The 12378-nt window shown below is 45.7% G+C and overlaps 1 protein-coding gene across 3 annotated transcripts; it reads right to left on the reverse strand.

Moving 5' to 3' along the window:
- Positions 1–1455: 1455 nt before the first annotated feature.
- On the reverse strand, positions 1456–11684 carry Slc25a28 (solute carrier family 25 member 28). 3 transcript variants are annotated; one of them, XM_047554080.1, is made up of 4 exons: positions 11339–11684; positions 4603–4831; positions 3464–3520; positions 1456–2287 (listed from the first exon to the last, which is right to left on the reverse strand). In XM_047554080.1, exons 1-4 carry the CDS (start codon positions 11627–11629, stop codon positions 1770–1772), a joined length of 1095 nt encoding a protein of 364 aa, XP_047410036.1. In that variant the 5' UTR covers positions 11630–11684; the 3' UTR covers positions 1456–1769. The 3 variants fall into 3 exon arrangements, with proteins under 3 accessions (XP_047410036.1, XP_047410037.1, XP_047410038.1); XM_047554081.1 differs by lacking the exon at positions 11339–11684 and adding an exon at positions 10935–11315; XM_047554082.1 differs by lacking the exon at positions 11339–11684 and adding an exon at positions 8182–9312.
- Positions 11685–12378: the final 694 nt, after the last annotated feature.

Below are 12378 nucleotides of genomic sequence, written 5' to 3' on the forward strand. Positions count from 1 at the left end.
TTATTGCAGCAGCCTCTTAACTTGCCTGCCCAGTCTTGCTCCTCTAATCCTTTCTCCAGAGAGCCTAAGTGATCTGTTTAAATGGCAAATCCGATCACACCCGCCTCAGCTTAAACCCCTGTAATGCTTCTGCATTGCCTTCAGGATAAAGTCCCGAACTCCTTAGCATTGCTTTAAGGCCCAGCACCTGCTCAGTTCTCTGGCTGCATGCCTTGCCCACATTGTTAGAGTCCTGCTGAACCATTGGCCCACTTCCAGGTCTTTTACTAGAACATCTCTCCTCCCCTCTTCATCTCATTTGACTTCCAGGTGTCACCAGAGATGTCACTTCTTCCAAAAGCTACCCATCACCTAAGGCTGGACTGGTATCCTCATATCCCCCATGTGTATGCTAGGTTTATCCCATCATTTGTCTCATCATTTTATCTTGTAATTGCCTATTTACACACATCTTCCTCCCAGACAATATGCTTCCTGAGGGCCAGGACTGCTTTATTTATCATTGTACCCCAGCTCTAATACCTGACCCAGAGACCCTCAATAGTTATTGAATGAGTGAACAAATGACAGATGACATAAGAGAGGATAGATGGGTGTTTTAGGGGCCAGATGTCTGTTCTGTGTCCTGCAGAACTTGCTAGTAACTGTCAATAGCCAGAAAAGGGACAGCCTGACCCACCTAGCACAGCAAAAACCCCATCTCTGAAGGCCTCCAGGCGGAGCTCTGGTGGACATCAACAGGGAGCTTCTTCAGTGAACTGCATGCAGGGGAACACGCCTCAGCTCACTTCCTGTCTTCAGGCAGCCAGTCGGGTTCACTCCTGGGGTTAAAAAATCTGGGCTGGGGTCTCTGTTCTGCACTTACAGTGAGGTCTCATGGAAGTCACAGCCTTTCTGAGCTTCCATCTCATGAAGTAGAGATGACACCTGAGGCACCACCTGCTTCACTAGTTCATGAGAACTAGATGAGATCACATGTGCTCAAGTACTTGGTAAAAGCCTTAAAGTCAAACAAAATGTGTGATTGCTCACACAAACTTCAGGACTTGCAGCTTCACTGAATAATTTTAATTTCACAACTACATCGAAAAACACAGTGCCGAGTGGGAAGTTCCACTGCTCAGGCAGAGCCCAGAACTGGAGCAGAGAGATCTACTCTACTACTCTGCTGTGGCCTGCCGCTGCCCCAGGGAAGAGGCACTCGTGCGAATGAAAGCACCTGCTGAGTTAGATTGTCAAATGCCCAGAGTTCCAGGTGATAGGGAGACTGAAACAAGGGAAATGGGACCCATCTTAAATCAGGAACACCAGCAGAAACAAAAACTTACAGAAACTTACAGCCATCCTTAATAAACCTTCCTCTGGGTCCTCTGATTTATGCTTCAAGACAAGTAAACAACAGCTGACAGCATTTCACTTCTCCTTTGGCAAGACAAACGCAGCAAAACCGTTTAATTTAAAGGTTTTATTAGGAACCAGGGGAATGTGCTGCTTAGCCCTCTATAACAGTCTAGAGCAGGTCACCAGGCCCAGGATGGAGGTCGACAGAAGTGCTGAGGGGTGCTGTGCGGCACTCGCCCAAGGCCTGAAGGAAAGGTGGTGGAGGCAACGAGGTTGGCAGGAACTGGTGTTAGCCAAGACACTGAGAGCCCGGGAGGCCCTCTCCCTTCCTTCCAACTCCACTCAAGGCTGGAGCGCCAGGAGACAGAACATGGCTGGAGGGGGCAGGACGCAGCGGTGCTGTCCACCCCTGGCTGCACAGTGCTCCTTCATTTGCCGGCTCTCCACTCTTCTTGCCGTTTAGTGATCAGGTATTTGAAGAACTCATACACAGACCATGCGATGGCCGTGGAGGGGATCTGGTAAATTACTCTAGCCTGCACCCCTCGGAAGTAGGCGGTCACCCCGCCTACTTGGTATACCGTCCTGAAGGCACTAGCCATGCCTGTGATGTGTCCTGTAATGTTTGAGTTCAAAGCCAGGGATTCCTGGGTGTTGAGCAGTGTTTTGCAAACGTCCAGTGGGGTTGTGGCAGCGGCAGCTACAGCTCCTGCACAGGCTCCGGAAAGGACGTGGGAGCTGGGGTTGTACCGTCTCTGGGGGTTAAAGTGCTCCTGCAGGAATTCATAGGTCATGAAGTGAATGGCTTGGAAGGGAACGTTCATGGTTAGCTGGGTGGTGTAGCTGCGGTAAAAGGCTCCAGCCCCTTCATTTTGCCACACTGCCCGTACACAGTCTGTCACCCGGTGGTATGGTGAGTTGTACATCTGCATCCTCTGCTTGACCACTGGGAGTGCCATTAACAAGGAGGAAAATGGTGACAGCAACCAGCCGGTGACCGAGAATATCCAGATGCACAGTCCCAAATCAGCAGATCAGCCAATGGAATGGAGAGAGAAGAAAGTATAAGTGAACTAACTACCAGTTAACATGATAAGCTCGTTTCCCTCTTGAGGGGAGGAAGTAGGCAAAGGTCTGGTAAAGGGTCAAAAGTAATGGGCCCACTCCCAGTAGGATTTCTTTAAAACCAGCCAGTTAGAACACAGGTTATATCTGTGGCTTAATACCTCCAGAGGGTCTCCTTGAAATGGGTACCTATCTATCTTGCCCTTTCACAACTCCAGCAAGGAGCGACTCAATGGCAGTGATGTAATGAACACAGAGCACTAACAATCCCAATCCTTAGGTGTGAGCAGCACCTAACTCTTAAAACATGAAGATGGTTATTCTCCCAGAGGGGAGGAGGGGAAAGTACTACCAAAGAGAAAACAAGATTCTTAGCCAAAAAGAGTGGGGCTTTAGTTTCTAAACATCTTCCACTCCCTCAGGTGGACAACATGGTGCGACTTCTGTAAGTCTCCAGCTTAGGTGTGGTCCTTACCATCCCATGGCCTTGCCCTGACACAGAACTGGAACTATGCTATCCCTTCTTATTTGTCCGACTACCTCACGCTCACAGTGAGAATGTTTTTGAAGAACTTCCCTCCAAATGAGAAGCCAAGAGTCAGGTAGAAATGCAGGGACCAACCTCTACAATTTAATCTTTCATTCCTATCTCAACCATGTTCTTCGTTCCAAGAAGAAAGGTAATACTTTTAAATGTCAAAATTCATCTTCACTTCTTTGAAGAGAAATTAAATAATCTGCTAAACTTTCAGGAGACATCAACTTTACTACAAAAGGGACTTCCACAAAAGCCCAGGAATAAGCCGATAGAGAGCCACCTCTTTTTCCAGGGAAGCCCCAAAGATGGATTAAATCCCAGTGAATGTTTCCTGTCAAGGGGTTCCTCTGGAGGATTAAAAATACGGAGCAAGCGCCCTCTGGTGGTAAAACAAAGTAACACGGGAGGATTTCCCACCAAAACTGAAATGCTCTCTGGCTTTTTTCTGCAAACCAGAAAGAGAGGAAAAGCTCAGACACACAGCTGCCTCTACCCAGAGATAGGCTGAGGAATCATTACCTTCCGCCGGATTCATGGCTGCATCATGAAGTAATGTTGCCACACACCCGGCTGCACCTGCAAATTAGAGAACAACTGCCACATTTAAGGCCAGGAGAGGCTGACCAATTCACTGAGGCCCGAATGAAGGCGAGTAGCTGTGCTAAAGCAATGAGGAAAGGGAATGTTAAGAGCCAGTCCAAAAGAAGGCCACCCACTGTTCCTAAACTTCTGCTTCAACAAATATTTGTTCCCATGAACTTAGTAAATGTCATCAATGTACATTCCACACCTATCTCAGAAGAGGCAAAACAGCCCAGTTTTTATCAATACAGATGGTCCTAAGAATAATTGCAGTTTATGCCCCAGCTAGGAAGCAGATCTGCCAAGGGATGCCAGCATATTGACTGCCACCACTGCAGGGAGAACATGGGAGCCAGGTGGTCAGATCTTCACCACACAATCCTGTCTTCCATCCTGCTGTGCTGCTCGCCCATCTCCAACTCACATTGTCCATCCAGACCTTTCCCTCGGTCCTGAACTACTATATCCCCCACTCTCTCCACACTGAACTTGGTTTTCGGACAATCAAAACCCTGGGCTATTATCTCTTCCTTCAATTCCACCCAACCTCCAACCTCTGGATTCTCCACAGACCTTTGGCCCTGCCCCCCTTCACTTGTCAAGGCTTTGTCATGTCCTTAATGACAAACTGCCTATGGTCAAAGGGATCCTGAAAAGGTGAGGTGAAGAGCTGGGGCTCCATTAGTGTCTTCCGTGGGTAGCTGGGTCACCTCCACCTCCAATCCCATCCTGAGGAGCAAGACACCATCCAACTATCAAGAAGTAAACAGTGGGGGTAGTTCAGTGTGTGTCTCCATACCAGGCATTAGTAGTTGATGCCAGGGAGATGAGAGGAAAAAGTCAAGCTGGTAGGAAAGGGAGGATACTGTAACCCTTTGCTGAGGTGCCCCAGAGGAGGGGTGGGGTTGCAGCAGCCCGTTGTCTGAGAACATCAGGTTTGGAAGTCCCTCCCCTATAATCTGGCCTACCCCAGCCCAAAGCTGCAGCTCCAAACCATGCTGATTCTGGAAAGCACTGAAGCGGCAAAGCCCAAAGAGTTGGGAAAATGGGGGAACCAGCACATGAAGGCTCAATACCATTGGCAATATGGCTATTGCCCCCTGGGTGGATTACATCACTCAATGTCTTTTTCAACTTTTCGTAGCAGGCAAAATAGAGGGCGTGAGCAGGCCCTGCGCCTGTCGCTGTGACGTTCAGCCCCCGCATGGGCCTCCATAGGCCCTCCGTTCTTATAATCCTTCTGAGGGCCTCCAACACATTGCGATATCGAGCAGCTGGGTCAGGCTGTAGACTCTGCATCCGGGTCTGAAATTACAGCAAGGAGAGCAATGTCAGCGAGGCCAACATCTTGCCCCACCTCAACACCCAGGCTTTGGGCACTGAACAGGCCTCCTACAAGCAACTGTGCCAATCTGTGGGGGCAATACCTAGCACCCTGCTTTACTTCATTCCAAATCTGTGTCCCATCTTTCCAAATCTTGGACTTTTCCTTTTCTAGTCATTGATGACGCCAAGAGTGGAACATCATGGCTTTCCCCAAGTACATGGCCACTTGGTAATTTCTCAGAACTCCAAGGTGATTCACTGCCCCAGCAATAAATATCAAGCCTGTGATTCAGAGGTTGTTTTTGTGCCTTAATAAATTCAAGCTAAGAGTTTTACAAATGGATTCTAAATTCAAATATTTACTGCATTTATTTCTAAAGACCAATCCTGGCACTGCTTACTGACCATAATACATGAACTAATGAGATGGGGACTCATTTTTTGATACCTTTTCAGACTATTTGGCATGGGCAGCTGGGTCTACAAGTTAGTCTTGGCAGAAGGAGTATTCCTAACAGAGGCTGCTACAGTTCCCTGGGAAAGATAGTTTTCCTTGAAACTGTGAAAGTGGGGAGTGTCTAGCTGGAAACCAACCTTGTCTCTAAAACTCAAGGGTCTTTTGAATTTCTGATCAAAATTGACTGAATCCCAAAATTGGCATCAGCAAATACAAATCAGTTTCTGTGAAACACAATCCTTGGAATTCCTAAAAGATTCAACAATTGGAATGAAAAGTGTAAACACTTGCATAATGTTCTTGGGTAATTTTATTGAAATTTGGGAAATTAAATCTCATCTGAAACACTTCCCCAAATCAGACCTTCTCTGAAGTATATGCCTCCTCACAAAAATCTCTTGTGAACCATTTCAGGTTAAAGTAGTGTGGAGACTAACAGTTTAAAATCAATGTGTAGCTGGGTGTGGTGGCACATGTCTGATCCCAGTGACTCAGGAGACTGAGGCAGGAGGATCCAAGTTCAATGCCAGCCTGGGCAAATTAGTGAGACCCTGTCTCAAAATAAAAAATAAAAAGGGTTGGGAATATAGCTCAGTGGTAGCATACCTCTGGATTCAATCCCCAGTACCTCAAAATAAGTAAATTAAATCAATGTCTATTGCCTAGCATACAGAAAGCACTTAACATGTTTGCTAATGAATGAATCTTTTGTCACAGTCATGTCTGCACCAGGTCAGAAAGTAATGAGTACAGCCACTGGTGAACAAACAAGGGGTAACTGATGCCCAAGAACAGTTTAAAATCTTCCTTCATTCCAATCACTAGATTCAGTCTGGATTTAAAAGCTTGAAATTTCCTGTTGGCCAACTGGAATCCAAGAGTAATGCTTTTTCTCAAAAGCATGGGGCAAAGAAACTAACCAGATTAACAGGTCCTGGTTAGCCACAAGTAATCCACATTCCTGAAGTTATTTCTCCTGCCTGCTACCACCACCACCACCAACAACAAAACAAAAAAACAACAACAAAAAACCCTTCACATTTAAAAGGTTAATTACTGGGTGTTCAATCAGAAATACAGTATCACAAAGGACACAATCTTTCCCACTTCCCAAAAAGACCCCATGAATCTCCAATAAAGAGTGTGCTTTATTCAAAGGGTGTTTTTTAAAACTGGTCTGGTAGCTTAACAATTTTGTGTTTCCAAAAATTTGTGTACAACTGATTTTGTACAGGAGGAACATTTAGAAATCACATTGCTCTGCTTTAGTCAATGGCCTATTTGGCATCCCATCCTGAAAGTTCTGATCTCAGAAACCTGGAACTCTTTACCCAAAAACTGGGCCAGGTGAGGTAGTGCATGCCAAAAACTAAGGCCAAAATAAAAAGACTGTGAGTGTAGCTCAGTAGTAGAGTGCTTGCCTCGCATGTGCTAGGCCCTGGGTTCAACCCCTAGTAAGAGACAGAGAAAAGTAGACTATGGTAAGTTTCACGAAATATTTTACAATTGCATCTGAATCTAACAATGGTTCTATTTAATGCTTCTCCCTTAAGGAGAGGACCTGGGTATAAACTATGCCAAATATAAAAATGAATAAGGATGCCCAAATTTGTGGGCCAATAAATCTACTTTGCAAAGAAAGATGAAATTTCTAAGAATTTTGAAGAGCCTTCAGTATGAAATACCAATGCTGTGCTTTGAAGAAGAGCCAAACTAGTAGGGAGATAAGTGGTTTGGTAAAAGACAAGATAAAATTTGAGTTCAAAAACCTGAGTTTGGCTGGGTGTGGTGGTGCATGCCCATAATCCCAGCCACTTGAGAGGTTGAGGGAGGAGGATCACAAGTTCAAAGCCAGCCTCAGCAACTTAGTGCGACCCTGTCTCAAAACAAAACAAAAACGGGGCTGGGGATGTGGTTCAATGGTTAAGCACTCTTGTGTTCAATTCCTAGTACAAAGGAAAAAAAAAAAAGTAAGCAAGCGAGCCTGAGTTTGAGTCCCAGTTTTGCTAGATGTATTGTCCCAAGTATGTTACTTAACCTTTCAGAGCTTCAAAACTGTCATCTATAACATGTGGCCAAGAATGGCTGGCTCCTGGGACTGCTAGAGGAATTTAAAAAATAAGACGTATAACCATTGGTTATTTTCACAATGTGCTGTAAAGACTTTTTATTGCATTAAAGTAATACTCTAAGGAATATTTACTTATATCCAAGAATTTACAGATCATGGCAGCATTGTCTCTTCTATAAACCTTTCAGAAACAGGCATTGGCAACTGGTTCTAAACTAATAAGTCAGGTTTAATTCTGCATTTTTAAAAGTTTATTTTAAAGTTTCTTTGTGGCTATAATGACTTATGTGTTCACCTGCTAATCTGAAGGTCACATATTCAAGACAAGCCTGTTGTGAAACTGTTTGCTTTGCTTGGGTCTTGAAATCTGCTTCTGAGAGGCTGTAAGGGAGGCTTGGGAGTCACACAGACTGGGTTCAAATCATGTCCCTGCCTCTTACACTCTGCGATGTTGAACAAGTTACTTAACTGCTCTCTAAGCCTCCTTTCTTCATCTATAAAATAATGGAAATGGTGTCTACTTTATGAGGGTGTTTCAAAGATTAAATGAGTTGTTTCAAAGATTAAATGTATGTGGGATAGTTCTTGGCACATGAATAGCTGGCATTTATTGAATGTTTAGCTATCATTATTAGATGCAAGAAAATCGAATGTCTGTTTCCATTTCCTAACCTTGCACTGGGGTATAGATAACAATTTATATCCAGAATGGAAAAGATTTCTCTCCCTCTGCTCTTTCCCTCTTCAACTTGTTATGTAAGTTGATAACTTGTTTCACTGCTGCAGAACCAAAAACAGTACCTTGGTAGCAGGTGGGGACTTTAGTCAGATGGTTTTGAGAAGGGTTGTCACTGCTTTGGGTTGCAGAGCCTATCCCTATAGATAAAGTCTGATGCTTGCTTCTGAGGCCTAGAAAAGGAAACTGGGGTTTATCTGGGTTCCCAAACCTCCCTATTATGACCACAAAAATAGATGGGTGGATAGCCATGGCCTACCAAGGCTGTTGACTTCTCATGGTCCCTCCCAAGGATATTTTAAGTCAACTTGACCCTGATAAGTGAGTGGGGATACACAGGTTTGCATGCCAAGAAGCAACACCAGCTTTCATTTGCAAACACTGTGGTTGCCCTTTTGACTGCAACATGGATACCTGTCTTTGGGTAAAATTGAGCTGCTTTTCCTCTCCACCATGGATTTATGGTAAAAAAGAACAGCTGCCAGGGCACAAGTGAACTGGGAAGGTCAGGATTTGAATTTTACTTTCATGCACGCACAACAGCATTTGACAAATGGACACTAACTCATACTGGTCTCTCCTCTAATCATTTAAATTCCAGCATTAATGGCAAAGGAAAGTGATTCTTGATTTTTGAAGACTCCTGAACATTTTTCATTCAGATCAAATTATTACTTCCTTGATGTATGGCTTTGAGGCATGACTGTAATGTTGCATGACTAATTTTATTTTTTCTTTTTTGTATTTCTGGGGATTGAACCCTGGGCCTTGTGCATATTAGGCAAGTGCTCTACCACTGAGCTACTTCCCCATCCCTGCATGACTATTTTTTCAAAAACAAAAATTCCAAAGTTCATGTAAATGAATAATAACTTTTTCCAAATAGTTGCCTTGGAAGGGTATAAGAGACTTATTCCAGTATTGCTGTGGTTATGCAAAGCATTTCTGGAACTCCTCTTTCACAAGTGTTCCTCAGTGGGCACATAGGCCTCAAGAAGTAAATCAATCTCCTTGCTATCCAATCCTACCTAATCTTTGACCCCAAGAAATAGTTCCCATTGTGAGCTCTGACCCATTCATAGTATATGATTCTGAGTGATCTCTGTTCCTACTAAATTAATCTTTTTTTGTTTTTAAATATTTTTTTGTAGTTGAATATGGACAGAATGCCTTTATTTTTACCCGGTGCTTAGGATCAAACCCAGTGCCTCACACATGCTAGGCAAGCACTCTGCCACTGACCTATAGCCTGGCCCCTAAATCAATCTTCTGGTATATATATATATATATATATATATATATATATATATATATATATTTTTTTTTTTTTATAGGACAAAGATTTGCCCACATTAAGGATATGCACACAAATATTCTGGAGGCATTTCTAACAGAGGAATTTACAAAATGTTCATGGCAACAATAGCATCAATAGCATTATGAAAATATACAGTGTAAGGAGAGTCTCCCATTATGTTGTAATGGCACAACAGTTAAAGTTGTAGTAATATCTTTGTCACATTATTTATTACATTGTATTTTTCAAGTCATTAAATTGCTTTCCCTTATCTGTTTTTCATCTGATACTCATCCTGAAACTGCACCATAAATCCTGCATTCTACTCAGGATTGAAGTAGAGTGAGGTTACTCTGCAGCTAGATCATATTAACTTTTGGATATGTAGCATTATTAACTCCCAGTCATTCAGCCTAGAGTCCACTACATAAATGTCTGAATCTTTTTTATTAGTATTTATTCATTTTACATTTCAAAGGTTCTATTTCTTTCTCATGGAATTTACTGGTTTATTTCTCTCAATCGATCAACAAGGGCATTTAAAATTCTAATCATGTTAGTTAAGTGCATTAAACCACATTTTCAGAGGCTATGGTCCTTGTTAGGAGTTAACCTTGTAATGCACTAGAACCAACTCAGTGTCATTCACAAAGCTTCATGAGCTCTTTCCCCATTTCTTCATCCACATTACTATGAAAACATGAAATGGTAACTGGAACCTGTGGCAAGCAGAAGAGGGTTGTTTTGTATGGCCCAAACTGACACTCTTTTCTTCTGAATACAAGACATTTTCCTAATTTGAGGAGAAAATATACAAAATCTGCCAGGATATTGTTTGACCATTTCCCTTAACACGTAAAGGAAGCACCAGGCTCGATCATGTTTATTTCAACAGACTCCTGGAGTTTACTTCCCCTTCAATTTAGACCTCAGGTTTGGTGGTTGGCACCTTTACTAACTTCGGGAATAAAAACTGCAAAGACAATATTCTTTCCCATCTTCACTCAGCTTTCTTCAGAAGGGCCTCGCCTCTGGATCCATTAATCATCCTGCTTGGTTGTGGATGAAATTAGTTTTACTTTCACACTAATTGTAGCGTTGTGTCGATCTCGTTCTATTTTCTTCACACTTACATCTACTTTCTAATACCATCACACTTCCCTTCTAGGCAACTTTCCCCTTTTTGTCAACTTTAGGCGCCCAAAGAAATACATTAAAGTTTCCTTTCTTGTGTGGGGGCTGACGCACACACACAATCTTAATCACGGTTCAATTTTTATGTTCAGGAAATAGGTGGGATATCATGCTTGTTTCATAGAGAAATCGAAACCTTTTCCCGAACACGATCTTTCCCATACTACTTCCAGTCTGGAACTCTGACTTCTGACTGCAAAACGACTTCCAATCACTCACGGGATAGGATTTAATACGTCTTTTATCTAGCTGAGAGATCCCAGATTGCGGATCCTGCCTCCTCACTTCTAAGGGAAGAGTCGGCACGAAGCTGGTAAAAGCACCTACCCAAAGAAGATTGCAAGCCATCCGATCCAGTTCACTGTCTTGATTCACGCCAGTCGGCTTCACCTTAATCGAATTAGTAGTAGCACTTACCTGTGCTTCAGGACCCCCCATCCCACCCTATACCTGTTTAGTCCCAGGTGGGATCCAGGACTTTGGCAGACAGATTTTTTATCGTAAGTCCTGATTGAGATCTCACTGACGGTTAGAAATAAGTCCTGGCTCCAGACTGGGCTCAACTCCCAGCCCGGACCTTGCTTGCATGGAGTATCAGTTCGAATCGTGTGAAGCGGCCGGAGCCAAGAAGGAACCCCGTCGACTCCAGCTCTCAGTTAGGATCCTGGCACTAGACGGGACTCGGGTTCGGTCAGCCCCAGGTCGGGTTCGGAGCCCGGTCCAGGTCTCACCTTGACGCAGTCGATGGGGTACATCACGCAATGCTCCAGGATCCCTGCCACGGCGCCCGCCACCATGTGCGTGGTGACAGTGGCTCCAGCCGGCAGCGCCTCGTAGTCCGGGCCGGAGTCCGGATCCTGCCGTACCGGGGGCCTGCAGGCCCCGGCCTCCCCACCGCCGGCCCCCCGGCCCACGCCCCGCTGCAGCCACCCGTCCAGCAGCGCAGACTCCCCGGGGCTCCGCCCGGGCCCAGCCGCTGGCCCCCCCGCCACACCGCCTGCACTCCGCCCCTCCAACTCCATCCACCCGGGCCAGCCGCGGCGCACACCCGCGCCGCTGCCGCCACTACTGCCGCCGCCCCCCGGCCCCGTTGCCTCCGCCTCAGGCGCGGCCCAGAGAGCCCCGGGCCTCCGGCTCCCGCTTGGCCCGCGGATACGCCCCCCAACCAACCATTGGTGAAGGCGCCAACTTAGCCCCACCCCTCTCCTCACGTAGGGAAAATATGTCTGCGGTATTCGCGAAGTTGCCTGTCATTCCTCTTCCCCGAGGCGTTGCTGCCGCTGAGATCCCACCCCTTCCCCTTTGATCTTGGAAGCTTCTTGTTTATTGGTCACTGATTGGCGGACATGTAAGATCAGCCCGCCTCTGACTTTTCAGGGGCGGGAGAAACTTAAGGCAGAACTTTGATAGGCTCCACCACTCTCGATACTTTGGCTGCGGCCATTGGCTCGCACCACTTCTATCTCCGATTGGCTAAAGAAAGAGAGCGAAGCGCTGGTGGGAGTTAGGGACCGACTTTGGGCCCCAGGCTGGCACCTGAGGGACTGCAGGCGCTGCGGGCGGGATCGCGGGATGGGTGCGGTGCCAGGCCTTCAAGGTCAAACCACTGACAGTACCGTTACGATCAGCGCTTGAGCGCGCGATCCAAGTGCCCGGACGCGCAGCGTCTAGAAGTGCGTTCCCGGGCACGAGAGCTCTGTTCCCGCGGGATCTCGTGGAGGGTGAGAGGCGGAGCCAGCCTGGACCCGGCTTCACCCTGGCACTGCCCCGG

Source organism: Sciurus carolinensis, chromosome 5 (assembly GCF_902686445.1).
Source record: "Sciurus carolinensis chromosome 5, mSciCar1.2, whole genome shotgun sequence".
NCBI classification, from domain to species: Eukaryota; Metazoa; Chordata; class Mammalia; order Rodentia; family Sciuridae; genus Sciurus; species Sciurus carolinensis.